This window comes from Saccopteryx bilineata, chromosome 2 (assembly GCF_036850765.1).
Source record: "Saccopteryx bilineata isolate mSacBil1 chromosome 2, mSacBil1_pri_phased_curated, whole genome shotgun sequence".
Taxonomy (NCBI): domain Eukaryota; kingdom Metazoa; phylum Chordata; class Mammalia; order Chiroptera; family Emballonuridae; genus Saccopteryx; species Saccopteryx bilineata.
In genome coordinates this window covers 308,369,580-308,386,351 of record NC_089491.1, presented here as the reverse complement: position 1 = coordinate 308,386,351, position 16,772 = coordinate 308,369,580, and the positions used below count along the sequence as shown (strand labels likewise).

Here is a 16,772-nt window from a genome sequence, read left to right as displayed (position 1 = left end):
TGGTGAGGTCTCACCCCTATGGCAAGAGGAAGCCAGCCAGAGTGGGTAGATTAAGTGTGAGTGCCTTGTTAGGGGCTGTAATGGAGGGGAGACTTCCTGGGGGAGGGGTCTCTTCAGGCAATTATCACAGAGGAGCTGCTGCAAGTCAACAAGCCTTTTCTGAACACATGGTGTTTGTCCAGCACTGCTGTTAGGATCTTGGAGAACAGAGAGTGCCAGGTCTGTCTCCACTCTTGAGCTGATTAGCCTCACTGGGAAATCAAAACAAGTAAACTAAACAACTGAAGAAAAATACAAAGCAATATGTAATTAAGTGATTATGTGTTGCTTGATAGCACCCTCCCTGTAGCTCTTATTTTAACAGCAAGACTGAGCGCTGAGGTCTTTTTATTTATTTTATTTTTTTAGCGAGCGAGAGAGACAGACAGACAGATAGGATGGGAGAGAGGTGAGAAGTGTCAATTCACAGATGTGGCACCTTAGATGTTCATTGATTGCTTTCTCATATGTGCCTTGATTGAGAGGCTCCAGCTGAGCCAGTGACTGCTTGCTCAAGCCAGCGACTTGGGCTATAAACCAGTGACCATGGTGTCATGTCTATGATCCAACACTCAATCTGGTGATCCTGTGCTCAACATGGTGACCTTGGGGTTTCGAACCTGGGTCCTCAGCATCCCAGGTTGATGCTCTGTCTACTGTGCCACCATGTGGTCGGCGATGAAGCCTTTCCAGAAGTGGCCTCTTCCACAGTTCCCTCCTCTGGGTTCACACTGCACCTTCTCTCTACACCTTTATTCTAGACCTCACATTCTATCCTAGCTCTTCTTTACATGTCTGTCTGCCTCACTAGACTGCATGCCGCTTAAAGGCAGGAACCAGGCCTTTTCTCTGTGTTCACAGGGCCTAGCACACAAAAAGTAGTCCCGCCTGACAGGTGGGGTGCAGTGGATAGAGTGTTGATCTGGGACACTGAGGTCCCAGGTTCGAAACCCTGAGGTTGTTGGCTTGAGTGCGGGCTCATAGACATGATACCATGGTCACTGGTTTGAAGCCCAAGGTCACTGGTTTGAGCCTAAGGCCACTGGCTTGAGCAAGGGGTCACTGGCTCAGCTTGATCCCTCCAGTCAAGGCAAATATGAGAAACACTCAATGAACAACTAAAGTTGATGCTTCTCATCTCTCTCCCTTTTTGTCTCTCATTCTCTCACAAATGAATAAATAAATAAATAAGTCCTTCATAAATGCATAACTGTTGGGTAAAAAAAGAACTAAATCAGTGGTAATCAACCCACTAGTGAGCGTTCCAACTTTCATGGTGGGAGGTAGCAGAGCAACCAAAGTATAAATAAAAAGATAGATTTAACTATAGTAAGTTGTTTTATAAAGATTTATTCTGCCAAACTTAGCAAAAATCCGACATAATAATTACTTGGTAAGTAATTATTATTATATGCTTTAACTTGCTGTAACTCTGCTTTATCAATTTTATAAAGTAAAGTTACTTCCCTGCTTTATAAATCACCATTACTGTGGAACTGGTGGGCGGTTAGAAAATCTTACTACTAACAGAGATACAAAAGTGGGCGGTAGGTATTAAAAGGTTGACTACCCCTGGACTAAATGAATAGAATAGACTCAGAAGAGACAGATCAGAGTGGTCTTTGATGGCTTCATAAAGGAAGTGAATAGTTTTTTAGGTCTTAAATAAAAAATGGGATTTGATTAGGGTCAAAGGAGTTGGGGAGGGGCTATTTCAGCCAATGAAAACATCAAAAGCACCAGAAGAATGTGTATGTCATTTTGGAGACACAGAGGAGAACAGAAAGACAAAAAGAGAAGCTTAAGTGGTGGCTGTGACATGGAGTGTGACATGGCTGTGACATGGATGGACCAAGACTGTACAGGTGTTTCAATTTAATCCTGTGAGCTGGGGGGGAAGGGCAAAATTTAACCTGGCAGTGATGAGCAGGATGGATCCAGGGAGGGGAGATGACAGAGATACTAGAGGCAGAGAGCCCAACTCTTATAATCCAAGACTGTTATAATAATTGGGATGAAGTTGGGAGAACATGGACTCAAGTGGTAGGCACAGGAATGGAGAGATGTTGAGTTTTGTACACCGGGGGTCACCCAGACCTGGGCCTGCCAGAGTTCGTGGCAGGAAGGATTCACATTCTCTCCAGCACAGCCCAGGTTGGGGTGCCTATAAAAAAGTTAGGAATGAAGATGAGGGGATGAGGGAACCAAGCAACTGAACAAGCCCGTAACTAACAGTTTTCATGGATCAGGTATAAGTGTTGTTGGAAGACTTAGAGGATTTCTGAGCATGAAAGAATGAGACCTGAGGTTAGGAAAGTTTTCAACCTCCACAGACAAATCCAAGAAGTGTTCCTGAAGAAAGTGGCAAAAATGTAGAGTGGAAACCATGTTTTCATCCAACTTATACCCATTTAAAAACTGTTTAATACATAGTGTGGGTACTGGGCCAATACAATTAACCACAGAACTTACAAGTTCAGCATAGGTCAGTGGAAGGCCTGGACTAAACAATAGCTCCCATGTTTAAGCCCTCATCTGTGCCAGTCCTTAAAGATGGACTATTTCTAAGTCTCAGAAGAACCCTGTAAGATAGGCAAGAACACCAGCGAGGCTCAGAAGCATAACCAGCTGGAGAAAGGAGTAAAGGTACCATGAAGCCCAAGTCCCCTGCTGCTTTTGGAAGATCTGGAACTTCCATTAATGTAGATAAGTCATTTTGTTTCTCCGAGTCTCAAAGATGGGTCAATGAAATAGCTTTGGTCCTATCACACAGAACAGAGGAAATACATACAAAGGCAAATTATGAGGGTGTCATCATTAAAGGGACAGTGACAAGGCACGCTAGGGGAAAGGGTGAAGCAAAGAGAAGGACTGTGAAACAAAGCAGCAGGAGCCTGAGCCTCTTCTAGGGGCAGTGTAGACTCTAGACAGGAGGATTCACTTGTAACTTCCTGAGGGGTCTCGACCACCAGGATGAAATAGAGGGGAGTCTAGGGCAGTCCCAGATGTGGTCCACACACTGATGGGGCTCAGACCTCTTTCCAGAGCCAGAGTTGAGGCCAGACCCTTTAGGTTGAAGATGGGGGTGAAAACAGATGCTTCCCCACTTCTTCCTTCCTTCTTTCAGTCTGGCTGAGAATCCGTGGGAGGAAAGTCCCTGGGGTAGAAGGGAAGTGAGAACAGGGCCTGGGCAGAGGGGCAGAGCGAGGAGACAGAGCTGTGTGGCTTAGCAAGTTGTCTATATTTGCATGCTGAGCTAACTGCTGCTCTTTTTTCTCCCTAGAACATAAAATGACATCATGGTGGGGGAAGGCAATAGGGTGGTATATTTGGGAAAAGTAAAAAACAAAACAAAACAAAACATAGGGGAGCTGGCTGACTTCGTCTTAGAGGAAGATCTGTGTCTCCAGGTCTAGCAAAGGAGGTCTCAGTATTGCTTCTGGGCCCCTCCCCCAGGCCCCTCCCCTAACCTCCACCCTCACCGTCCAACTGGATAGTCTCGGCAGTCATGACCCATGACCCACAGGTGGGGGCAGAGGTTTTTCCAAATATTGGTCAGGCTAAGAGGACCCAGGGGCCAAAGGCCTTCCAAACCCCTAAACTCTAACTCACTCTGTGTGTCTCCTAAGGTCTTAGTCACTCTAGTCATCCTTAGAGCATCAGGGGAGGAAGAGTGTCCCCATTGGGAAACAATTAAATCTGAGAATTGGGTGTTGAGGTTTAGGGGACAAGGCAGCGTTCTCCTTCCTCCCAGGAGTCTTCCAGATCCCCCATCCCCTCGGTCGCGCCCCCCTCCACTACCGCTCCTCCCCGGCTCTGACGTCACAGTCAGCCGGGTGGGGTGAGGCGGCGCTGGGCTCCGGCTCCGCGGGCGGAAGCGGCGCGGCAGCGGGAGCCGAGAAGGAGGCTCCGGACGCTGCTCAGGAACCGGGGACACAAGAGTGCCTGCGCCCTGCGCACTCAGCCCCGAGGCGGTGAGAGGGACCAGGGGGATGTGTCGCGGGGAGGGGGCCGATTTGGAGTCTGGGCTTGGGGGTGGGGGGCGTGGATCCGGACGCCCGGGCTGATGGGGAACCTGGGGCCCCGGGCGGGTCCGTGGGATCAGGCCCCTGGGCTCCGTGCCCAGCGGGGTGCCTCCAGCTTGTGCCAGAGGCGGAGCGGCTCCGGCTGCCCAGACCCTGCTGGCCAGCGGCTCCGGAGTCAGACGGGCCTGCTTCCCGCCCAGCCGGCTTGGCAGCGGTCCCCTCCCCTCCTCTGGCTGCACTCGCCTCGGGGGCAGTCACCTTCCCGGCCCAATCCGGCCTCATCTCACAGCAGCCCCGTTGGTACCTGGCGCCCCCCCTCCCCTTCACCTGGGAAAGAGGTGGGATTGGCGACAGCTTGTCCGGTGGGAAGGAAGGATCTGGGGGTGTAGAGGAGGGAAGTAGCTAACGTAAAACCCCTGATTAGTTTCATATAATCCGTGTCAAAACTGACAGGGACACACACACAAGAGACACGCCAGCACATGGTGACACACACCCATGTGACTCCTCCACACATCTCGCACACAGCAGATCACAAACGTCCCTGTACTACACATCCACCCCCCCCCACACACACACACACACACCTCACCCCACTGCCTTCCACTTTCAAGTCTCCTGGAAGAACGTCAGTCTAACAGAACAGCTGAGCTGGGGACACTGTCTCCGAGTCCACCCTAATTTTCTGGGCATCTTCTCCTAGGCCTGGGCTTCAGAGACTGCCCTTCTTTAAAACAGTGGGAAAAGATGGGAAAACTCTTGGTCTTACTCCAGGGAGACAGGAACAGGAGGGCAAATGAGCTGGGTGCTCTGAAACTGGGTAAATAGGGAGAGTAGGGGCTGCTGGTGGCCTAGGGTGCTGGGAGTGGCTGGTTTCTAGGCACCAGAGTGGTCAAAGGGTACTGGAGGGGGTGGAAGCAATGGAGAGGAAGAAGAATGGGTATGAGTCAGCCAAGGATGGAGCCCAAGTCAGAGAGAGAGAATGAGGGGAATGTGTGTGAGAGGGGCAGAGACACTGTCAGGGAACTGGGAGAGGGAGGAAGGGAGAGACAGAGATGATGGTCAGAAGAATGGGAAGACTGCTGGGGAATGGAGTACAGAGGCTCAAATTAAAGGAGGAAAGCAGGACGCTGGTGAGATGTGGTGAGATGAGAAACCACAGGGAGTTAGGGAAACATGCTGAATCTCTGTTTTGTTTCTCCACTACCCGTCTGGCCCTCAGGCTGTCAGAGCGATTAGCTTTAATTGCTCTTCCCTTTGTGGTTAAACACCGTGTTGGGGAAATTGCCAGAGATACCCTAGGCTGCTGACTGCACTGGTTGCCTACTTCCTCACTTCCCTGACACCTGTGCCCATCGCGTGTGCATGTATTGTCATGCATGAAGAAGCGAGCCACAGAGTCATGCCCTGCATGCTTTCCTCACTCTCTCACACAGATCCTCACATACAGTGCAATGCGGGACATCACCAACCTGTATGCAGTCAACCAATCCAGGCTCCTCCCTTCCAGACTTTTATCTTTCTACAGCAGGGAAGCTACTCCTTCCTAATAGAATAGTAGCTTGTATATTCAGATGGGGAAACTGTGTCACAAAATTTGGGAGTTCTAAGTATTCATGGCTACCACCAAGTGGGATAGTATGAAGCCCATTTTGAAAGGAAAGGAGGGAGAAACTGAGAGACCGGGGAGAGAGGAAATGGATAAGGAAGAGACAAAACAGTAGGGAGAGACACAAGCCAAGGGAGAATGCACCCACCCCTTCCTCACCATCAGGTGGTCTGCCTGGTCCAGTGCCAAGTATCTCCTGATAACCCTCGTAGACTAAGGGCCAAGGGCTTCATACTGTCCCTGTGCCCAGGGGTGGCCCATTTTGCTTCTTGGACTGAACTGAACATCCAAAGACCCATGTATCCTGCTTCTGGTCACCCTAGGCTGACACTGGAATCTTAGAGTCCTATTCTTCATAATAGGAAAAAAGATACCCCCACAGACATCACACACAAAAGCTGAATCGAAGCTAAAGGAATGAGTTGAATGTGATATTGATAGAATAATTAGTGATGAACTACAGGACTTGAATTTGGGGGCCAGATAAAATTTAAAATAAGAACCCTGCACTCTCCCCACTCTTCTGCTCCTTATACTGACCTTTCTTCTCCTCCCCCCCCCCCTCACAAGACTAACGGACTTGAGTGCCTACAAGCCCCCTTATGCCTACTGCTGGGATCTTCAGGTCTTTGCAGTTGTGTGGGATGGCCCCTCCCCTCAGCTTTAGCTGCTGCAGATGTTCGGGAGGGAGGGGCAGCAGCTCCTAATCCTCAGGCTTTCTTTTTACATTTATTAAGGATTTGGAAGCAAATGCTAGGGAGAGGGGACAATCATTAATTAATGTCAGAATGCACCGAAATTTTGTTAAGCTGCTCAAGGTGCCCAGTAGCCTGCTCCTTCCTCCCCCAGGGCTCACGGAGTCCCTGTCATGCTCCCCTAAGAGGTCAGTCAGTATCTAATGAGTCTTACTCCCTTCCCCTCTGCTTCAGTGTTCCAACCTTTGGCAGGGCTCCACCTGGGGTCAGCTTGGAAGGAGAGGGAGGAAGGAAGGAAGGAAGGAAGGAAGGTGTGAGGAAGCCATGAGCAGAGCACAGAATGATCTGGGAGGGAAGGGGCTAACTTCCTGGCAGCCTCGGCGTCGGTTCCTGGTTCCTGCCCTGGTATCCTGTCCCAAGAATGGCGTCACCCAGCCAGGCAACCTCTGCATTGCTCCAGAGATCTAGAGGACTCCTCAGAGCTAGGGATGAGCAGGAGACTGCCATAGGCCCGGTAGGGGTTCTGAGTCTTAGTGAGACAAGTGATATGGAGGGTGAAGGAGCCAAACTCCTGCCAAGCCCCAGCATGGCCAGACCACCCCAGGGACAATGGTCAGTGAGACTTCAGAGGCCATGTAAGGAGATTACACCTCCTTACACCCCCAAAACTCCCCCCAAACTATCTTGCTCTTGCCTCAAATGGGATCTCTCCAGGGAGGGAGGCAACCCGCTGCCTTTCCCTGCGCTCTCAAGGGGCCTTACTCTGCTTTGTGTTGTCTGTTCTTACAACTCCCCACACGCCCTCCCATCCAGTGGTGTCATTATCCTGATGACTGAGGTGGGGGCACCCAGAACAGAGGTTGCCATAGTAACTCCAGAGCTGAGGTGGCAGCCTTCTCCTGGGCTCTGCTCCCTGTTCCCCCTCCCCCCAGGATTCCTCATTTGCAGCCTGTTCTCTTTCCCTCTCCCAACCCTAGCTCTCTTCCTCCATTCTGTAGGATTCCCTCACCTTCCTTTTCTCCAAATGTGAGCCTGTGGTCATCTGTCTTCTTACATATCTCTCAGCTGGTTCAGACACACAAACACACACCCACTGAACGAGCCACTACCTCCTCCCATACCTGTGTCCATACCCAGGGGTGAGAATCCCTGGTGGAACCCTGGCACACACACACTTACCCCTGCCAATCTAACAGGCCCACCCCATTTCTTCTTATAGGTTTCACTCTTAGAAAGCCCCCCACTGTCCCCCATCCTATGTGGGTATCTCACACACATTAATCCCTCCTCTCCCACCTCCCCTGTAACTGTTTTAAATTCAGAGCCCTAAATCTTAATTCCTCCCAGGAGATATTCTCTCTCTCTCTCTCTCACACACACACACACACACACACACACACTCTCTCTCTCTCTCTCTCTCTCTCTCTCTCTCTTTCTTTCATCCCACCAGATCTATTTACAAACTCTTCCATGTGAAAGCAAGGCAGGATGACCCTACATTTTGTTCCATTTTCCAGCTGAGGGGTTGGTCCGAGGGTCTCCTCCACTGGGGCGGGATCTTCTTGGAGACACCCTACCTCCTTCCCATGCTGCCCATTTCTTTTCAGTTCTCACACCCCTGCCTCCATTATTGTTTTCATCTCTGGACCTTTTTCCCCATGATCCCTTTAGCTCTCACCCCCCTTTTCTGCCCTCGGATTATCAGTGGAGGGGGCAGCTGGGCTCCAGAGCCTGCTGCTGTGACCTAGATTTCAAGCAGAGACGGTTCCTGGTGCTGACAGTCAGAGAGCATTGTTCCTGGCCCAGCCTGGCAGGGCTACTGCTGGGTCCTTCTGTCTGGTTGCACCTGGGTGTGCAAGAAGCATGTCTGTAAGTGCCTGTTTCTTTGTGGGGTCATGCTGGCCCTGCTGCCTGGATCATTGTGTATGTGTGTCACACTGCCTGCCACCAAGGAAGGCTGGCTTGCTCTGGTGCAAGTAGGGGGCTGGAAATGGGGACTTTGGGGTTCCCTGCCTTTTACTATGCCATGCTTCTCTGCCTCAGTTTCCCTGCATATAGGCCAGAAACAAGGAAAATAGGGAGTGTCAACCAGCCCCCTTCGGTCACCTTCCCAGCCCACTGCTAGTGTGATTTGGGAGCAGTCTCAGTCAAGTACAAGGTCATTTAGCTCCTTGTTGCAGTCTTTGGTCTAGCCAAAGAATGTCTATGACATAATTTAGTTTTAAAAATGCATTACTTTTCTGATTATAAAATTTAAACTGATTGTGAGAACAAAGCCCCCTTTTTAAACTCACTAGAGTTTCACATTTTATCAAATCCAGGAAGTTCATCCTAAGGTCTGACCTTCTTTCTTCCTGTTTTAGCAAGTTCTTATCCTAGTGAGTAGCCTTGAATGTTCTTACTTTTCACCTACAGTGCTTCATGAAAGAAGGGTGGGGTAAAAGCCTAGGTGAGATCTAGCCTTGCCCAACCCCTTTTGGGAGGCCTTGCTTAAGAAAGTGCCAGTCAGATGTTGATGCAAACAGGAGTGGCAGCCCCCGTCCTGCCAGACTCTCCCAATGATACATCTAAACCTCTTCCTCCTGCCACCAGCCAAGCCTGGGAACTGGGCAGGAGGCCAGAGCCAGCCACTTGGTATTCTTGGGCGCTAGGGCTGAAAACACAGCACAAAGACTAGGAGAGGGGGCTGTATGGAGGACCCACAGCAACCGAGAGAAAATGGTCTCCACAGAAGGTGATGGTGGCCTGTTGCTTCCCCTCTCTGCCCCCATGCCCTGAACCCTAATGACTGAATACAGGGCTGAGCAAAGAGGGACCAGGGGACCATTAGACCGAGCAACTAGTCATCCATCCAAAATGAGTCATTTGTTGGGTGGTGGGGTGTTGAGAGACCGCTTTGCTTCTGGGTGAAAATGGAAGCTAGAAAACAAGATCCAGCCAACCACCTCCAGCCCCTGCTATTTAGCTTCTCACTACCACAGCAAGCCTATCCCTGTGGTCATGGTTTTGGAGTGATTTTTTTGTTTTTTGTTTTGCTGGGGTGAGGATGGTTTGCAGGTGGGTGAGGTGACTCTTTGGGGGGGGGGCATGGAGGCAGCTGGTGAGAAACTCATGAGCAGGTTGCTATGGTAACCGCCTCCTCAGTCTGGGGAGCTGTTGCCAGGGTTACAGTTAGAGGGGTAAAAAGGAAGAAAAAAGATGGGGGGAGGCAGTGTAACTTGTCACTCCAGGCTCCAGCCTGGTCCCTAGCTTCCAGTATCTTCCTGTCTGCTGCCCCCTCCCTTCTGTCTTTTCTCTTTCCAGCCCTGGCTCTCCCCAACCTTCATGTTCTAGGCAATTGCCTGGTAGGGTAGAGGAGGGTGTGGAAAGGACCAGTGAGTGAACCAGATTCCATACTTCAAGCTCAGCCTCCTCCTCTCCCTTTGTTCCTCCCAACCCCAGTCATGGCCGAATATGGGACCCTTCTCCAGGACCTGACCAACAACATCACCCTTGAAGATCTAGAGCAGCTCAAGTCAGCCTGCAAGGAGGACATCCCCAGTGAGAAGAGTGAGGAGATCACAACGGGCAGTGCCTGGTTTAGCTTCCTGGAGAGCCACAACAAGCTGGACAAAGGTGGGGAGGGGACAAAGCCGTCCTGCCAGCAGCCTTCTGAGGCTCAGTTCATTCACCAAATAGAAATGAACTCCAAGCTCCTATACACCTCTGTACTCTTTTCTTTTTAAATGAGAAGGGGAGGCAGGGGAGATGTGCCTGACCAGGATCCACCTAGCAGCTGCCATCTGGGGCCCATGCTTGAATGAACTGAGCTATTTTTAGCACCTGAGGTTGATGTGCTCAGACCAACCGAGCTATCCTCATCTCCCAGGCCAATGCTGGAACGAGTTGAGCCACTGGCTGCGGGAGGGGAAGAGGGAGAGGAGGGATAGAAGGGAGAGAGAAGCACAGATGGTCACTTCTCATGTGCCCTGACCAGGAATCAAACGCATGACATCCATACGCCGGGCCGAACCTCTATCCACTGAGCCAACTGGCCAGGGCCCGTGCTTTCTTGTCTGATAAGGCAGGGCAAAACTGAGATGATCTAAGAGTGGAGGGGCTCTAGGGGCATGGTTTATATTCTTCCATATGTTCCTTGTCAGTAAAAATCATTACTCAGATACGATTGTGCTATTGTTGTATTTAACAGAACATTAAAATAGAAGTTGAAAGTGATAAAATTTAAAATAAAACAAGTTCTAAGATTTTGAGAGACCGCTGATCCAGGAGGGGCTTTAGGGAGGAATTGATTTATGAAGATGATCCTGAAAGGTAAGTGGGATTTCAAAGGCAGGAGCCAGAGGAGGCCATGATAGGCCAGGTCACAGAGGTGGGAGTGTCTGGTGTGTTGAAAAAGAAAGAAGTCCTGCTTTGCTTCCTGGGACATAGGGTATGTTTAGAAATGACTGAAAAGGTTAAGTTAAGGCTGTGAAGGGCCTTCAGTGATAGGGTATTTGATAAGTGAAGAATCTGAGTGGAGCATGGAGAGCCAGGCTGAGAAGGATGTTAATTTAGACCACTGCAGTAGTCAAAGGGGAAGGGCCAGGGAAAAGGTCAGAGGGCACCTACAGTCTCCTAGAACTGGCTACGTCATGGAAATCCTCCACTGGTCATGGCTGTGCCTTCTTTCATTCATAATTTTCTTCAGTCCTACATGTTACCAGGAAATTTCTTCTGAAGCTTACTTGGAGGAAAAGTGGAAGAGGGACAGGGTGGGTGTTGAGTATTTGAAAGGTCAGTTAATTTTCTTTTTTTCTTTTTTTTTTCTTTCTGAAGTTGGAAATGGGGAGAGACAGTCAGACAGACTCCCGCATGCGCCCGACCGGGATCCACCCGGCACGCCCACCAGGGGCGATGCTCTGCCCCTCCAGGGCATCACTCTGCCGCGACCAGAGCCACTCTAGTGCCTGAGGCAGAGGCCAAGGAGCCATCCCCAGCGCCCGAGCCATCTTTGCTCCAATGGAGCCTTGGCTGCGGGAGGGGAAGAGAGAGACAGAGAGGAAGGGGGGGGGGGGTAGAGAAGCAAATGGGCGCTTCTCCTATGTGCCCTGGCCGGGAATCGAACCCGGGTTCCCCGCACGCCAGGCCGACACTCTACCGCTGAGCCAACCGGTCAGGGCCGTCAGTTAATTTTCTTATTCTGCCCCCCTCCCAGCACAGTCAGTGGTATTTAACCTAAATCCCTCATCTGCCCTTCTTGGGAACAGTCATCGGTACTACTGTTTGGTGACTTAGCTTTTTCTCTTTTGAGAGATGAGAAGTGTCAACTTGTAGTAGTGGCACTTCTAGTTGTTCACTGATTGCTTTTCATATGTGCCTTGACTGGGGGCTCCAGCTGAGCCAGCGACCTTTGGGCTCAAGCCAGTGACCATGGGATCATGTCAAAGGCCCCACGCTCAAGCTAGTGACCTCAGGGTTTCGAACCTGGGACCTCAGCATCCCAGGCAGACATGCTATCCACTGCTTCACCATCAGTCAGGTTGGTGCCTTAGCTTTCTTTTCTTGGATAGCTCTTCTTCTATTGCCCTCTCCGGTAACAAATGGGAACAATTCGGCCTGGTTCCAGAAGCCTGGTCTTATAGAAAGGGGGAAGCTGATCTCTACAGCTTAGCTCTGACCAGCCTTTCCTGCCTTGCTTCAGACAACCTCTCCTACATTGAGCACATCTTTGAGATCTCTCGCCGTCCTGACCTACTCACTATGGTAGTTGACTACAGAACCCGTGTTTTGAAGATCTCTGAGGAGGATGAGCTGGACACCAAGCTAACTCGTATTCCCAGTGCCAAGAAGTACAAAGGTAAGTGGTCATGCCTTGACTGTGCACTTCTGCCCCTTCCCATGGCTGATCCTTGGAGTGCTTAGATTCTAGGAGCATGAAGGCTAATTGATGCTCAGTGGGCCTCTCTCCCACAACTTCTGTTCCTGGACACGTCCCTTTTTGCCCCCAGACATTATCCGGCAGCCCTCTGAGGAAGAGATCATCAAATTGGCTCCTCCACCGAAGAAAGCCTGAATAAGGGGGAGGAAGAGGAAGGTTGGACCTCCACAGAACCACTTCCTTCCCCCAGCCTCCAAGGGAGGGGGCAAGGGCAACCCCCCCCCAAACCTACCCACTTACTAACCTGGTCCTAACCCCCTTACTGCGCACGTGCGTGTGCGCACGCTCTGGCTGTCTGTCTACATGTCTAGCTCATCTAGCTCCTCTTCCTTGTGAGGGGCTGGGGATCAGAGGCTGGGGTGGGAGGGCTGTTTTCCCACTCTAGGGAAACTATGAACACAGAAATAGACACATTCCTCCTACTTTCCCTTCCTCCACTCTTCCCCCACATCCCTCAAGTGAGAGCAGAAAGGATCTGCATTTTCCTACATTAAGAAGCCAAGGTGGGGGGCAAGACACAGGAGAGGCAGGTGGATCTAATACGAAGCAGTGGGAGGGAAGGTGGAGGCTACCCAACAGCCACCTGAGAGGGACAAAGAGAAGCCAGAGTTCAGTGTTCACTCCTCATGCTGGGCTGGCTACAGTCCTTTCCAGCTATTCCTCAGGCTGAAGGGCCTAGGGACCAGCTGGTCCCTCTCTGTTCCCCTCGTATGGGCCTAAGATGGGTATGAGCCAAGGATCTAATGACAGAGACCACTGGATCCTTTCCTGGCCCCAAAGTTCTAACTCAGCAGAGCACCCAGCATTAGATAACCCCCACCCCATCTGCTCTGGAGAGACTGCTGGGAGAATGGCCCACTGAGCCTAAGATGGAGCTAAGGGGTAGAGAGAAGGGCCCCTTTTCCACCCCTTTATTCCTGCTCAGACTGTTGCACATACTGACCCCAAACCCAGGAGGTAGGGGAATGAGATCCTTAGGTTTTAACTTCAGTTCTGCCCCCAACTATTAGGGTCCCAGAGTGGTTATTGTATGAAATTTTCCTTCTTTCCCTGGTCTAGAACACCCCAACTCCAAAAGAAGGGAAGAGCTACAGTGTTTTCCTTTGCAGTGACCCCCAATTCAATTCAGGAAGGGACTGGGTAACCATTCTCTTTTAGTATCCTGGCACCTTGGGCTTATGAACACCTCCTAGCCAAATAGCTAGAGTACAGTGACCCCAGCCTCCTGCCTGTCCCCACCCTGACCGTGCTAACTGTGTGTACATATATATTCTACATATATGTATATTAAACCCACACTGCCATGTCTGCCCTTTTTTGTGGTGTCATTAACTTATTGTCTAGGCCAGAGCGGGGGTGGAGGGGAATGCCACAATGAAGGGAGTGGCAGTCAAATGGCTACAAAGTCAAAACTTTTTTTTTTAACTTTAAATTCACATGCAATCTCAAGAGACTATTTAGAGAAAGTTTAAGTTAGGAGCTTTTAGGATGTGGAAGCAAAACTCGAATGGGACGGGAGGGCTGGCTGTTGAAAGAGGGAAGCGAGCAGAACGGTGTAAGAGCGCCCTCTACTCCAAGCCCAGCCCGCCTGCCCCTCTGGCCGCTGCTGGGGACACCTGCCTTAACACCTACACCTGGAGTACTCCACAGTTTTGCCTTAAAGGACCCTCCCAGTTCCCCCAGCCCTGTCTGGCTTCTCCCTCAAGTAGAGAGAAATACTTGTAGAATTGGAGGGGTAATGAGCATGAATTGTCTTTCCAGTCAGGATATGTTATTTGAGAGCAAGAGAGTGAGAGAATGAATATGAATGTGAATGAATAGGGGTCTTCCTTTGAAAAGGGAGGATAAGACGGGGAGAAGACAGACAGGGTCATTTTCAGCAGTCTAGTAATTTTTCCATAAGGCAAAATAATCTAAAAAGACTAACCCTAACCCCTCCTATCCCCTGTGCTGCTGTGAGACTGCTCCATCCTGTGCTCCTCTGTGTAGTGTGCACGGCCTTGTTCTAACCCTGGAATAAAGGTGATTGACTCTAACTGTATCTGACTGATTCTAGAATTTATATGAGTGATCAGGATTTTGGAGCCTCTGAATGGCTGGGAAGGGAGGGGAAGCAGTATTTACCCCCAAATCCCTGACTGCAGCCTGAACAGAGGCCAGGAAAACACCCCTAACAGTGTCACTCCCCTCCCCAATCTCCTCTATATTCTGAGCTGTGGGGTCTATTCCATTTCCTAGTCTCCAGCTGAAGCCCAAGCACAGGAACCATGGATATCCCAGATTGGACTTTGTAGAATTGTAATAAGGGCAGGGCCAGGCACCTATATTGGAAGGAGCAAAAATAGTTCGTCACAAATGAATGGCCCACATATCACACAGAGCAGCAGTTGGGGAGGGGTGGGGGAAAGTTTTACTAAGAGAAAATACACAACAAATTCCAGAGTGCAGGGGTTTTAGCCCACTCCATTACCCACCCCGTTAGCAACAGGAACACAGACCACTCAGTCCCTACACATTCACGACCTCAAAAAGGAAGTACAGCAGCTGAGCTGCTAGGAAACGGGGCAGGAGGAAGGAGTGCCTGGGAATCCCATCCTTTCCCTCATCTCTTCGTTCTTGGCTGGTTCTAGTAGAATATGACTGTCTCAGGATGCAGAATTCCTGGTTGGGAGTGCAAAGAAATAGCAGCCAAAGCATGTAAGGGCAAGAATTCAACTGGGACTTCCGTATTCAGTGACCAGTGATAAGACAGGTGGTCCAAGGCCCAGCCACCTTAATCAATCATAGATTAATGGCTTGTCCTTCAATCCAGATGTGAGTAAGGTAAAGTCAAACCCAGGAGGTCTTTTCCTACATATATTCTTCCATAATTAGGAAGATAGCTGTTGTGAGGTTGGATGGTATAAAGACAAGCAGCTTAAAACAGCAGCAGCAGCTAAAGCTAAGTGTCTTCTGTAACACACAGTATTGGGACAGTGCAGCCGCAAGACCTTTCCTGGAGTCAAAGTTTGGTCAAGTTTGAAGGACGGGCCAGTCTCTTGTTAGAAGAACCATCCTGGGAACCCCCACAAGACTTAATGAGAGGTAGATCTGAGGTAAAGAGCTGAAAACAATTTCCTGTCTCCCCAACCCTGAAACCATGGAGGAAAGCAGGGAAGGGAAAAATCAAGGATTCCTCTTGAGCCTCTTACAACTCAAGGGGTGAGCCCCAATCTCTAATGGCCATACACAGAGGTAGGCTGACCCCAGGTGTCACCTCCACATCACTGCTCTCACTCTCTCCTGTAAGTCCCTTCATTCCAGTCACAGAGAACATGTAGGTAAACTTTGACAATAATTTTAACATGATACATCCATGTTTGACTTGCTTTTTAATATATTTATAGATATAAAATTAGGCATCTAACAATGATAGGGACAGGGAGATTGCTGCCACCAAACAACCTTTTTTTAAAGTAACAGAAGTAACGCTCTTCCTATTCCTCCACTCTGCCCCTTCTCCCACCAACCTCCCTCACCAGATCTATTTTGGGGGTGATGGTATGAAGAGAAGAGAGTAAAGGATACATAAATCAAGTGCAAAACACTGTGATAAGTACAGAGGATGAATGGGTGAAAAGGAAATTGAAGAGTGTGGGATGGTTAGGGGCTCTAGACTTCCCAGAAAAATGGGATCCTGGGGTACACGGTCTGTGTGAAAGGGGATAATATAACTGTCATAGATTTTTTTAAAATAAGGAAAAAAAAAAGGTCAAAAACCTAAACCAAAGAGAGAGTGGCACTTCTACCACCCCCACTCTGGCTCCTTGGTACTGAACAGCCAGTTATATACCCAACCCCCCCACCAAAATAACGGGAGATTAAAGGAAAGGAAACCCGAAACCCCATTCCCTATCCCAAACCAGTTAACAAAATAGTCTATTCCTCCCCCTAAAAATGCTTTAGGAAGAGGCCGTTTCTGCTGAGTCCTGTGCACTTTTCCATGGAGCCCCATTTCAGGGCTCAACCCCACTCCTAGGTACTCTCTGCAGGTCACTCCTCTCTGGTTTGTCCTTCTGCTGGGATGTCTTTCTTTTATCTAAAGCAAAAAGTCCAAAGTGCGTTTCTGCTGAATGTAAGGGCCTAGGACAAGAAAGGGCTCCCAGGCAGGATCAGGATGGCAGCCCAGCCCGCCCTTCCTGGGTACGGGGCCTCAGGACGGCATGCACTGCACCCGGTCGGGGCCTTCCTCCTCGTCCGACGTGTCTGAGGAGCTGGGAGACTCATCAGAGTCTGCATCTGTAGCCCCAACCCCAGGATCTCGCCAGCGCTGTAGAACGGAAAAGGCTTGTTAGTAACTTCCCTGAACGACAAAACTGTTAGGTCTTAGCTATATAATTCAGATACTCTAGGCCAGGGATCAGAATTTTTCTTCAAGGGCCAGATAGTAAATATTTTAGACTCATGGGCCATACATGTCATAACTATGCAACTCTGCTGTTGTAATG

The 16,772-nt window shown here is 49.9% G+C and overlaps 2 protein-coding genes across 4 annotated transcripts in view; one reads left to right on the top strand and one right to left on the bottom strand.

Annotated features, from left to right (window-relative positions):
- Positions 1-3,879: 3,879 nt before the first annotated feature.
- Positions 3,880-14,326, top strand: PEA15 (proliferation and apoptosis adaptor protein 15). Its single transcript, XM_066261673.1, has 4 exons — positions 3,880-4,013; positions 9,810-9,983; positions 12,049-12,204; positions 12,356-14,326. The coding sequence occupies exons 2-4, from the start codon at positions 9,812-9,814 to the stop codon at positions 12,418-12,420; spliced, it is 393 nt and encodes a 130-aa protein (XP_066117770.1). The 5' UTR covers positions 3,880-4,013; positions 9,810-9,811; the 3' UTR covers positions 12,421-14,326.
- Positions 14,327-15,637: 1,311 nt separating this feature from the next.
- Positions 15,638-16,772, bottom strand: part of DCAF8 (DDB1 and CUL4 associated factor 8) — a 59,752-nt gene continuing 58,617 nt past the window's right edge. For all 3 annotated transcript variants that reach the window (XM_066261671.1, XM_066261669.1, XM_066261670.1), the window contains exon 14: positions 15,638-16,594. In XM_066261671.1, coding sequence (XP_066117768.1) covers positions 16,478-16,594 — 117 coding nt within the window. In that variant the 3' untranslated portion in view covers positions 15,638-16,477. The remainder of the gene's footprint in view (positions 16,595-16,772) is intronic.